Below are 13,406 nucleotides of genomic sequence, written 5' to 3' on the forward strand. Positions count from 1 at the left end.
GAGGACCCATAAAATGTAAAAGGAGAGGCATTTGAGATCTCGAGTCCAAAGTTCTGATGTCATCTCTGTCACTAATCAGTAGGTGACATTAAACTGCAACTCAATGAAAGTGCTTGCGCTTGTTTCCCAGGAAGGAAAATGTTTTGTGTTAAGGACATATAATCGTTGTTGCCACATCTCAGCACTACCATTGTGGTACAAAAACCAGAGATGATAAGAAACAAATGGATGTTTATTTATAAGACTTTATGGACACAAATTCAAATTTCATATGTCACAGAATATTCTTTTTTCAATCATCTAAGCATATAAAAACTCATTCCCTGCATACAGACCAGAAGGAAATAGGCAGCAGGCTATAGCTTTGCAACGAACTCTAGTTTACTGACCTTGGGGCTTGTTCAGTGGTGGTGAACCTATGGCACCCTTGCCATTGCAGGCTGTTTGTATCGTTGAAAGCTATAAATCACTGGGCTAGTTGAATATCTAGGGCTATTTTAGAGCCTTGTGTTAGGTACTGATATGTTAGTTTTTTTAAAAAAATTGTTTAAAAAATTCCATTAACATTGTCCAAAAGAATATATTTCTTTCTTTTAGATCAATTAAGAATAAGAAATAGACCAGATTTTTATTTTATCTTTATTTCTTTTCTGAGACTTGGTCTTTCTTTTTATGGATCCAAGTTTTTGACTTACATAATTTTTCTCTGCTGAAGAATTTCTTTTAGCATTTCTTGCATGGCAGGTCTGCTGGTGATGAAGTTGCTCAATTTTTGCTTGTTTGAGAAAGTCATTTTTTTTTCTTCCACTTTTGAAAGAGAATTTCAGTTTAGTGGCAGTTTGTTTCTTTTTTTCTTTTAAGTATTCTACTCTGTACTCTGATGTGTACAGTGCCTTATGAGAAGTCTGTAATTCTTATCCTTGTTCTTCTGTAGGTAAGATTCTGCTTGCTTTCAGGATATTCTCTTTGTCTTTGGCATTCTGTCCTTTGGATATGATGTGTATGAGAGTAATTTTTCTTTTTTGAGTATTTATCCTGATTAGTATTTTCTGATCTTCCCTGTTCTGTGGTTTGTCATATGTCATTAATTTCAGAAAGCTCAATCATTATTGCTTCAAGTATTTCTTCTATTTCTTTCTCTTTCTTCTCCTAGAATTTTGATAACACTTAGCTTCCACCTTCTGATACTGTTCTCAAGTTCTTGACTGTGTTGTTTTTTTTCTTAATTCTCTCATTTAATTTGAGAGTCTTCAGTTGACCTTCTCTGATTCTTTCTTGGTCATTTTGAAATGGCTGATAAACACACAAAAGGTATTCTTTATTTGTTATAGTATTTTAATTTTTAGAATTTACTTTAAAAAAGATTTTTGTTTTTTTTCATTAAAAAGTTGCTGTCTCTCTAGTTTCATTTCCATTTCTAATAGAAAAAGTACTGTTAATGACATAGGTGATTCCATTAGTTTTTTTTGTTGTTGTTGTTGTTTTTGGTTTTTTTGTTTGTTTGTTTGTTTGTTTTTTGAGACAAGGTCTCTCTATGTAGTTGAGACTGACCTGGAACTCACTCTGTAGCCCAGGCTGGTCTCGAACTCACAGCAATCCTCCTGCCTCAGCCTCCTGAGTGCTGGGATTATAGGCATGTGCCACCACACCCGGCTTTGCAGGTTTTTATTGAAAGCTATACATGAAGCATTTCATAATAGGAATTGGGGTGAATAGGTCTTTAGAGTGACATTTTATTTAGTCTGACAAGAAGTTGCTATGTTTAATATTTGCATTGGTTGTAGATGCTAGAAGCTTCAAATTCTGCAATCATCTTTCTTTGTTTTTCTCATTGAGTTTATTGGTGCTTTTTAGGTATACAGTACAGTTACATTCACCATTGGGATCTTGTACCTTTACATGACAGGTCTTTGTTCTGCTTTTTTCCCCTTCCCCTTACCCTCCCTTCACCCTCTCCTCCCTTCCCTATTTACAGAAACTGTATTTCCATTTTTTCATTTTCTCACATTTTTTTCTTTTCTCTTATTTCCTTTCCCTTACCCTTCCTCCACTTCCCCTATCTTTGTTTTTGTCTCCTCTTTTGATTTTACATTTCCCTAAGTACTCTTCTTTAGGAAATCTATGTCTTAGAGGACTTTTAGTTTTGATCTATTGTTATAGTGGAGCCCTGTTTGTATGCTCGTCCAGTATAAGTGAGCAGGAATATTTCACAGTTATTTTTAAGAAAAAAAATGGAAGAACTTCCCTTTGGTAAGTGCAGTAGTAACACTTTCCCCTGTGAGAGAAAGGAAGATACAGAACATACTGACTCTGATGAGGATATCTGAAAACTAGGGACTTTTCTTCTTGTGACTCCCATTATGTTAGGGAACTTCAAAATAATCCCATCAGCTGAGACTAAGTGTTAAATTTGGGCAAGAAGAAAATCAGGTAGCCAATTAGGAAAGGGAGAAAATACATTTGATAGGAAAACATTTTAGGTTTGGTAGATAATGTTGCCTACTCATTTAAAGCTTGTGGCCATGAATTTAAAATAGATCTAGTTAAGTTGGTGCCTTGATTTCCTTTCCACTCCAAAGTGTTTATCTGTTTGAATGTGAGCTTGGAGTTGGCGGACATTTGGGTTCCATTAGTGACAGAGTTTTTCCAGGACAGTATGCTGAAAGAAGGAGGCACAGGAGTAGAGGATATCTGCAAAGGAGTCATTGTGATCATGGAACCACTGAGTGAAGAAAGTGAAGGTGGAATGAGAAGTAGCAAGGCATAGTAAAAATCATTGTAGGTTCTTGTCTTGTTACCAGTTCAGACTGGGGAGGTTTTTCTGAGATTTGGGAAGCCTGAAGAAAAGACCTAGAGTCATGGAAATGTCTCAACATGCCTTTTTCTCAGCCGCTCAGTTCAGCCATGCACTTGTGGCAGTCCTCAGGCCCTTAGCCTGCCTGCTAGTCCAACTGTATATAGGGATCTACACAGTAGTGACTGTGTGACAGCATTAGCCTCAATTGTACCAGTTATTTACACTGAGCCCACGAAGTGCATCTGTGCCTAAATCTTGCTGACTTGGACTTAATGTCTGCTAGTAATCACACCCCCACCCATTGTAACCATCTTGGGCTTCATTTTTCTCTACAGCTCCATGATCAAATGTCTCAATTTGAAGACTGTTTGCAGTGACTATAGAGTAAATGAGCTGGAAAGAGGGAAAGTGGTAGAAAGGGGGATTCTTGTCTTGGGATTTGAGGTAGAAGAGTCATTGGTGATGACAGAGTTCAGGATGTGGCCATGTCAGATGGTGGCAGAGGGGAAAACAGATTCATGTGAGAAAATAGAGGACATGATAAATCTACTTTTCCAGTAGGTCTTTGAGTAAGATGTTGAAGTCACTGAGACTGATGAAGGAACTAGGGATGAAGAAGAAAACCTTTGAGAGCTAGAAGTTAAGAGTTTCCAGACAATGAAAATGCTCAGTAGGAAGGAGAGGGACCACAGCCAGCGATGAGAATGGGTAGAAAGTGGCATAGCCTGACAGTCTGAGTGTCACAATAGCAGGGATTTGTGTAGGAAGTAAGGAGAAAAGTCATTTCAGGCAGCAAAGGACAGCCAAGAGAATGCTTCCCTTCTTGATATTGAGATATATGGGGATGTGGCCGACTGGACTGCAGGGAAGGGGATGTCCATAAGGGAAGGCAGATTTCCATTAAGGTCACAGAAGGTCAGAGTTCAGAGAAGACATAGAAGAATTCAAGGGGTGGGAAGAGGCTGTAGAGAGTGGGCCAGGGGGATCTAGAATAGTATGGAGAGCAGAGTTTTGGAGGAGGATGCCTGGGTGGATCTGGATTTCCAGCAGCAGATACAGTAACTTCAGCTACAGGACCAGGGCCAAGAATGTCCTGTTATCTATTGAGCTTGCTGTTTCTCTCTCCTACTTTTAGGATCTTTGTTTACCATAGGGAATGCAAGATATTTTTTTCATAAGAAGTTTTTTTTTTTTTTTTTTTTTTTGGAAAAATTTTTTGGAGACTGGTTTGTTTAGGCAGTGATGTAGCTGTGGCAATTTATAGAGGATTGTAGTTATTTATATATCTTAAGGTCATATTGGTATGGAGACAACATCACTGATAAAGTAGGAAGTAGGATGAAGGAAATATGGATTACTTGAGGACCTACTATGCACTATCTTTTGTGTTAAATAGTTGCTGTAGTTTCGCTGGAGACTAAAACTGACATGTTGGAAAGACTGTGGGCATTGGATTTAGTCCTGAGTTGGAATTTTCAGTGTTTTGGCTGTCTGTACCTTTGGGCAAATTACGTGTGTTCTTGGGTCTCAATTTTCTCATCTGTAGAGTGGGACTAATACCCTTTACCTATTGTAGCTGCTCACTGGGGTACCCAGGTGATTTCCAAGGAGCAGGCAAGGCTGAGAACCACTGGTACAGTGTGGTTAGTATTTGCTCCATCTTACAGATGAGCAAACCAAGGTTCAAAGGGACTAAATATGCTGCTCATGAAGGGCTCAATAGCCCTTCAGTGACATAGCCAGAATTGAGAGCTGGTTCATTGACCTTAGGATCCTTGCTTCATCCAATACATTGAGATTCTGCCTTGATACAAGGGAAGCTAAAGGAGGCCCCCCTCGGTGGTTCTGCCCAACCAACATTAGACAACATGGGATGCAATGAAGGGATCAGGTGAATAGAATTAGGTCAGTGATTTCCAAACCTAGCTCTTCTTCCAAACCACCTGTGGACCATTGAGACTTTAAATCTCCAGAGACTGTGCTAGGCCTTACTGGATCAGAATTTCTGGAGCATGGGAACCAGAAATTTGTATATTTATATTCTCCCTCAGGTTATTCTGAGGCTGCTAGACTGGTTCTGGTCCTTGGACCTACTTTTGGGAAACATTTGAATTCTAACAGAAGTCCTAACATGATCAGGTGATTTTATCCAGTCAAACACTGGGTGCCTGGCAGTGCCACCAAAATTGGCCTTCAGGGTTTGAATGCTAATAACTTCCTTTAAGATCTTTGGTGCACATGTGAAACAGACACTTGATCTGTCATTGGGCATTTGAACTTCGAGTGCATAGGAAATGTCAAATGGCAGACTCTGCTATAATGGAAAGAGTTATTTGTTCTTTAGAGCTGTTGCTCTTGCTTCTTTCCCCTGGAGGTTTCTGCCTACTCAGTCAGATTAGAGCTATATAAACAAGCTTGTACTACTGAGCTAGCACACATCTTGTAAATTTTTTTTTCTCGAGTGCTTAACATTGCAGATGTCAAAAAAAATCCATTGGTTTTAATGAGCTGAGGCAAACAATATGAATTTGATGTAATATGAAGGAAAGGAAATACAACAGAAATTCCTGATAGCACAGTCAGACTATATTACATTCAGAGTTTGATTACCTCTCCTACATGACATTTTCCTGGATAGGGTTTGAGTTTGGGCACTAAGAATGGCAGGACTGATGTTTAAGGCTTTTAGCTGTATATGACCATGACTTTTGTGACATTGTAGTGTAATCGTAGTAGTCTTCCTCTTGGATCTGCATTAGGATCACTGGAAGAGGTTGTTATATTGCTAAAGGTGCCCTTTCAGATTCCCAGAGTCAGAATATCCATATGGTGGGGGATCAGCTTCTCCTGGATTCTGGTGCAGGTGGCGTGAGAACTTCATTCCACCAACACTGACAAAGAACAAGATAATAATCATTTCTATAGTCATCTTGTGCTAGGGTATGTCCATGACTTATTGTATTCCCTCCTCATAAGCAGCCCTGCATAGAGAAGCTTCTTATCTTCCAAATGAGAATTTTGAGGGAGGAAGAATCAATTGCCATAGGCCAGTGGCAGCCAACCTGTGGCACCTGTTGTTGCAGCAGACTGTTTGTATCTTTGAAAGTGTAAATAAGGACTACAAGGTATAATAGATAATGTGAAATAGGAAGAAAAGGTACAGAGGGGAAGGGGAAGTAAGAGGGGTAGGGGGAAAGAAAGATGGGAATAGAATTAACATGAGAAAAAGAAAAAATGGAAACAAAGTCTTTGTAGATAGTGAGGGGTGGAGGGATTGAAGGGAGGGCAGGGGAGTGGGGCAAAGGTAAGAACTAAGATGAATTATGTAAAGGTGCAAATTTCCAATGATGAATGCCATTACATTGTATACCTTAAATGTACCAATAAAATTAATTAACTAAAAAAAAAAAGAAATCTGTAAAGGGTTTGTCATCGCTTCCATAGGATATACCACAAGCTTCCTGAAGTCAGCGGTGGAGGTGTGATTCCTGGTCTGACCTCAAAGCTCCTTCCTTTTCCACATCATCGAGTTCTTTCCTTCTTGCTCTGATTAGCACTGTGTTTTTCTGATGAACCCGAGGACTTGCTCCAGAAGGGCTGGTATTATCAAAACAGCAGATACTTTACAAGTACAGTAGGAGCTTTAAGGAAATTGCAGGCATGGTCTTGACTCTCAAAAGACTTGCTAATCAGTATGTGTCATAGTTGTTCAATTGTCCTGTTATTCACAGGCTCTCCCCTTCCTTTCTATTTTCCCAACATAGTCTTTTTCATGTGGATTGCTCTTGAATTCCAGAGGGGGATTCCTAAGTTTAGGACTGGACCCTATTAATAAACTCTGAGGAAAAACTTCATGTGTGATTTCATGTGTGGGTCTTGGACTGTTGTGCAGTTTATATGATGTAATTCTGCTGAATGTTAAAAAGTCCCTAGAACCTAGCGGTGAGCATTGGTGTGTGGCATTTAAGCTCAACTGTCCACCTGACTAGATTAAGAGACCCCTGGAAATGCGACTGAATCATGGAGGTGCCATACTTATCAGTGGATTAATCTACTGATGTTCGTAGCTGATGTGCTTTTAGGAGGTAGGGCCCAGTTGGAGAGGGTGTTCCTGTGAAGGGTGTATCTCTCTCTCCCTGGTGTTCTTCCCCTGGGTTCTGCTTCCTGCCTGCTGTGAACTAAGCATCTCTACTTCATCACGCCCTTCGGCCATGATGCTTCTGATTGGAGCCAGTAAGCCATGGACTGAAACCTTTGAAACTGTGAGCCAAAATAAACCCCTCCTCTTTTAAATTGTAGGTGTTGGTTATTTTTGTCCTAACAAAGGGAAAACTGACCAATATATGGTGGAATCTTATCAGTTCCTTGATTCATGCAAAATATTCAGATGCCTATTTTGTTTCAGGCTCTGTTCTAGGTGCCAGGGTTAGAACCCCACTGAGAAACCACCTACCCATTCAAATCTTTCTGGAACAGAAAATCCCTGACCATATGTATGCTGCGTGTCCTGAATGAAGGCATATGTAGATGCTTCTCATCTCACTCTCTGTGCTTGGGCCATTTCTTATTAAACTTCTTTGAGATCAGATCATTTTTTCCTTTTTGTCCTCTTAGGCACCTAGCATAGTGCTGAGCAACTTCCGAGGCTTCAAATGTCCATGCTTGATTGTGTGCTGTCCCCTAGGCTGGCACGGCACGCCCTGTCTTCGCCAGGTCCTGGTCCTCCTCTGTTCCCATCTCAGTTGTCCCTTCCTCCTACTCTGGGCCATCAGAATTGAGCACCTGCACATTTTAATTTCCTTTTTACAGACACATCTGCCATCCCTCCCGGGTTCTGAACATCTTAAGAACAGCTTCTTTGTCACCTTGTCTGCAATCCCTAGGCCCAAGAGCACAGTATGTTTGCCCAAAGAATATAGGTCGGGTCCCTGGAACCTAATGGTGAGCAGTGGTGTGACATGAATTGCTTTATGCAGAGGGATGCTAAGTCAGGGCATGCTCTGCTTCCTCTCTCTTGTGATTCTTTGAGAAGTTCAGCATGAGCATTGTCATGGACAGAGGAAGTGGGCTAGATTTAGGCAGTGATGATAAAATAAAAGTGGCATGGAATGTTCTGGTCAGTGGTATCTTTGAAGGAAAGTTAGAAATTTGAAGGTCTGTGGTTCTAGCTCAGAGCCAGAAGAACTCTGAGAAATCTGGTTTTTATTGCTAATGTCCAACTGTAGTCCAGAGAAACTGGGGCTTGAGGTGATTTCCCAGATAATTAGTTGCAGAGAAAAGGGAGTCTGGCCTTCCAATTCAGAGGGCTTTTCTACTATTCTGGGACTGTCACTTATGACAGATAGAGAAACAAAGGCACAGAGAAGTGAAGTAACTTGCTCCAGATCACAGAGTTGTTAAGTTCAGAGCCTGGATTCAGATGTGGATCTTCCTGATGATGGAGGCCAGCTTGAAAGCACCAAGCTGCATGGTCTCTTCTTGGAGACTATGAAATGCAGGTTCTTAGCACATTTTTACTTTTCTTCCTTTACCAACTGTGAAACATTATAGAAAAATTATATTATTAAAATGCATTCTTTCTTGAAGTACAGTTATAGTTTCATAAAAATATTTATATTCTTCAAATATTGTTTTAAAAGTCCCTGGATTATTTACTGCGAGTATATATACATAGTAAACATAGATAAAACAAAAAGGTTTCTGTTTTTCTCTACCATTAGATTAAAAAAACTCTTATTTGTTTCTATTGTGCTTCATGTGAAAGAAATATTTTACAGCATACTGCAATGAATGAAAATCCAGTTTTCTAATTTCATGAGTCCCAGAATTATAATCAGTGAATTTAATTAGGAAATTCTAACCTTCACAGGTTTCACATTCAGTTCTTGCTAACATTTGACATATCAGCTAGAAAGTAACTATATTACTGTCTTAGAAGTGATGCTTTCTAGGCATAGAAAGATTAAATGACTGGTCTGAGTTTCCAAATGAGTTGATAGAGGAACCAAAAATAGCTTTTCTAGTGAATACTAGACACTAAAATTCTTAACATAGACTATCTGCATTCACTTAGCAGTTTACAGTCCAGCCTTGGAACATCAGCCTGTTTTAACTCACAGAAAAGCTTCTGTTTGTGGGAGGGGATGGCTGGGGAAAGACAAGAAAAGGGCCAAGACATTTGTTTCTAGGTCATTTCCAACCTTGCTATTACTTGTAGTTTTCTAGGTGGAAGGGAATATGCTCATTAAAGTGAAAGTGTTTATTTTAGAATAAAGCAATGGAATCCCAAAGGGCTCTGGTACATAGATAAATGAGCATACCTAAATAGACTCAAGTTTTATTTTTCATGCCCTGTTATATTCTGTATTGAGGCAATAGGCAACTCAGTAGTTGTTTAGAAATGAAACTGTGTTGTTCATCTAACTTTAAAAGGCACTGATTAGAATAATAATGAGTATTTCCATGTATTAGTCTATTCATAGAATACTGACATAGTACAGAGTAGAAGTAATAGAATGATTCTCTTTATCTCTTCATGTAATCTAATTTTTAAATACATTCTAATTCATAAATCATTAAAGCGGGCACATCATTCAAATAGGATATTTTGAACAATTACATTCTTAGCATAAATTAGAAATTCCCATTTCTTCCTCAACTTCCAACCAAAATTTGTTTTTATGGAATGACTTCTTTACCAACTTATTTTATTATAGAATCTTTCCTGAGTTTTAAATTTTGACTTGAATGGCATTTTTTGATTAAGAATGATATTTATAAAAGTTTCTTTGAGGAAAAGCCTATGAATTTCTTGCACATAACATAGCCAGGCTCTTAGATTAGTGACAACATTGTAAAGGACTTTTATGGTTTTATAGCATACTTTCTCACTCATCTTATTTGATCCTTACCTGTGTGGTACTCTGTAGAATTCATATTTTACTGTGGAGAGTAATTGTGGAGAGAGGTGTCTTGGCATGGATCTGAGCATCTAGCAGATGTTCAGTATGTTCATTTGAAAGGGAAATCAAAAAAGAGAACCCAACGGGTTATTTAACTTGCTTAAGGTCACACAAAAAGTATAATGTGACACAAAGAATTGAATTTGCCTCATTACTCATAAATTCTATCTACCCATCATTATCTCACTGTTATCTTTTCAGGCTTTAAAAAAGCCAAATTGAATACATTTATTTTTTTAAAAATTGTGGTGAAACTCACCTAAGATAAAATTAGAAATTTTTAAGTATATAGTTCAGTGGCCTGTAGCACACTGATAGCATTCTACTACCATCCCCTCTGTGTAGTTCCAAAATATTTTCATCAACCCTGAAGATCTCATATCTGTTAAGCAGTTATCCCATTCCCTCTACCTCTAACTGCTGGCAACTACCAATCTGTTTTCTGTCTTTATATATTATGGATATTTCATGTAAATAGATTCATAATATATGGCTTTTCCATTTAACTCATTCACTTAGCAGGTTTTCAAGGTTCATTCACAAAGGATACATCAGAAGTTCATTTCTTTTTATAGTCAAATAATATCCCATTGTATGGATGTAGATGTTTTGTTTATCCAGTCATCCATTGATGGGTATCTAGGTTGTTTCTACCGTTGGGCTGTTATGAACATTCAAGTACAAATATTTGAATATTTGTTTTATTTTTGAGGAGTTTATATGTAAAAGTGGAATAGCTAAATAATTGTGTGTTTAACCTTTTGAAGAACCACTAAATTTCATGTTGCCCATTTTACATTCTCTCTCTCTCTCTCTCTCTCTCTCTCTCTCTCTCTCTCTCTTTAAAGTAAAACTGGTTTAATTTTTGTTTTGGTACTGGAAATCAAACTTGGGAACTTGCTCTTGTGAGGCAGGTGGCAGCACCACTGAACTAAATCCCCGGCCCTCATGGTGACCATTTTAGATTCTTGACAGCAGTGTTCAAGGGTTCACATTTCCTTATGTCCTTGCCAACACTTGTTATATGAATTTTTATTTTAATGGATATTAAGTAGTATTTCATTGTGGTCTTGATTTGAATTTCTGTAAATAAGTATTCATGTTTTAAGACACAGAATTGATCAGAAAATGAGCTTTGGTAAGACAAAAATGAACATTAAAATTATTGACTTCATCTGTTTTCAGGAGATTATTTAAAATTGGCCTCTACTCAGTCAGGCATGATGGCACATATTTGTAATCCCAACTTCTTGGGCAGCTGAGGTAAGAGGATCACAATTTGAGGCCATCCTGGACAACTTAGTAAGACCTGCCTCAAAATAAAATTTTCAAAAAAAGAGCGTGGAAATATAGCTCAGCGTTCTCTGGGTTACATCCCTAGTAATCTCCCCCTCAACATCTATATATATCTGACATATATTCACTTTTAGGGCACACATCAGAAAGTAAAGAATTTTGGGATTAGAAAGAACACATGTGGACAGTAAGGCCACAATCATCCCTTTACTTTAAAAACATCTTAAAAAAATAAAAACATCTTTTAAGCTTATGAGTATTGTGTTTCGTTTTCATGGCACCTACCAAAATATGCTTAGTTCTTTGAATTTCATATCTTTACAAAAATAATATAATACATTTGTGTCTTGATGGTCTATTCATTTATTTTTCCAGTGTGAAAGAAGACACTCAAGATGGCTCAGGGATCCGGAGACCAACGAGCAGTGGGAACTGCTGACCCAGAGGAGAGTTCCCCCAATATGATTGTCTACTGCAAAGTAAGACATCTGGCCAGACTCTGGGCAGGCTGTCTCTGCATGTGCTTGTGTCCTGGGGAAGGGTTAACAGATAGTTGACAAGACAAATATTTTCTGCCCAGATTTCCTTGATTGATAAATGAGTGTTTTCTTCTCACATCTGATTATCTAATCTTACAATTCAAGGAAGTTATCATACTTGAAAACTTTTAAACGCAAAGGTTGCCTGAGCAATGCAAGTGGAGGTAGGTTCTTCATTGTAAAGGCCTTTATGGTATAAAGTAAGATTTATAAATCGAAAGTTCTTTGAACTCCTAGCGTGTATGAGATAAGGGCTAAATGCTAGAGACACAGAGGTATGTCTCTATTAGATGCTTACAGTTGGTAAGAGACATAAAAGGTACACCAAAGCTATAATAGAGTCCAATGTTAGTTTCCAAAATAGAGGCATAAGTGGAGTGTTATACAATCTCAGAGGGCAAGGTGAATTCTTCTAGCTTTGAAGGTCAGGATGGGCTTGTGAAGGAGTGGTCTTTGGACTTGGTTTTAAAGGATGTGTAGAATTGCTTTGTGAGAAAGCAAAGAGAAAGAAAATTTCAGGTAATGGGAACTGTTCAGCAAAGTCACAGAGCTGGAGAATGTAAGAAGCAGTGAGAACTTTAGTTTGGGCATAAGACAAATTACAAAGAGTAAATAGGTATAAGATTTTGGGGAGAACCAGATTTTAAAGTGCTGAATTATAGGCAGTTTAATCATGAAAATCTTGTGTGCTGAGAGTTGCCAAATCAGTATCTCTTGGGACTGATTAGAAGTCTTGCCCCAGTGTGCTAAATGGATTGTTATCAAGATAGGGTGGAGGCTCTGGGAGGATATTTCTGTTTTGTAAAAAAGGTGAGGGAGACATCAGTCTACCTGGGGGCGGTGCCTTTCAGAATTGAGAGGGACTGATGAGACTTGGAAACTGATGGAATATGGAATTAGGAGGCAAGTAGAAGAACAAATTTGACTAAATGTTTGCCCATGGGTGCTAGAAAGACATCTGTATTATTAATTCAAATAAGACCTTTTAGAAGGAGGACACATTTTAAAGGGAAATAAATATGGCACAAATTTATTCTTGTACATATTGAATTTGAGGAAATAATTGCTTCACATATTTGTGAAAATTTAACCTAATTATGTCACAGATTAATAAGGATATAACTTAGAGTTTATAGATTTTAATAAATATTTAAATCATTCTTTGGATTCTATGCATTTTGGAACCCTTTTTTTAATCTATGTTAGGCATATGGACAGTGTTGAAATACATATTCCTGGAGGAATATAATACAGTTAATTTTTCTATTATCTTCATGGGAATAGAATTCTGATATTATTATTTGAGTATAAAATTTCATTATTCTTTAGTATCTTAGAGATAATCCATCTCTAAGAAAGATGCTTATTAAGTTATATTAAAGAAAAAATACATCAATGGAGCTAAGCAATCAGTAAAGCATACATAATAATAGAAATATATTTATTCATCATTACCTTCTTCACTCGAAGCTGGGAAACAGGCCTAGGCTAAAATTGTAGCTGTACTGCATCCTAGCAGTGTGACCCCCAGTTATTTATTAAACTTTTATGAACTCAATCTTTTTAACTATAAAAAGAAAAAAAAAGCCCAGGGGGGAAGATTATTGTAAAGGTACATTTAGATACATCTCATATACCACTTGGCCTACAATGTGGTCCATAACAAAATAGTTCCTTTTATATTTAAGTCTTACAGAGAAAGCGACATTTGAAGAAGAAAAAAATTATAAGATATATTAATGTTGATGCTGTTAATAAGTCAACCAAAGTAATTTATATATGAGTGACTTTGTTAAGCACAAGAAAACTATA

At 37.7% G+C, this 13,406-nt stretch overlaps 1 protein-coding gene across 8 annotated transcripts in view; it reads left to right on the forward strand.

Moving 5' to 3' along the window:
- Rgs6 (regulator of G protein signaling 6) overlaps positions 1-13,406 on the forward strand; it is a 561,710-nt gene that overhangs the window by 15,405 nt on the left and 532,899 nt on the right. For all 8 annotated transcript variants that reach the window (XM_010645399.2, XM_010645398.2, XM_010645401.2 and 5 more), the window contains one exon: positions 11,431-11,534. In XM_010645399.2, coding sequence (XP_010643701.1) covers positions 11,451-11,534 — 84 coding nt within the window. In that variant the 5' untranslated portion in view covers positions 11,431-11,450. The remainder of the gene's footprint in view (positions 1-11,430; positions 11,535-13,406) is intronic.

Source organism: Fukomys damarensis, unplaced genomic scaffold, assembly GCF_012274545.1.
Source record: "Fukomys damarensis isolate Sample0158 unplaced genomic scaffold, DMR_v1.0_HiC HiC_scaffold_21, whole genome shotgun sequence".
NCBI classification, from domain to species: Eukaryota; Metazoa; Chordata; class Mammalia; order Rodentia; family Bathyergidae; genus Fukomys; species Fukomys damarensis.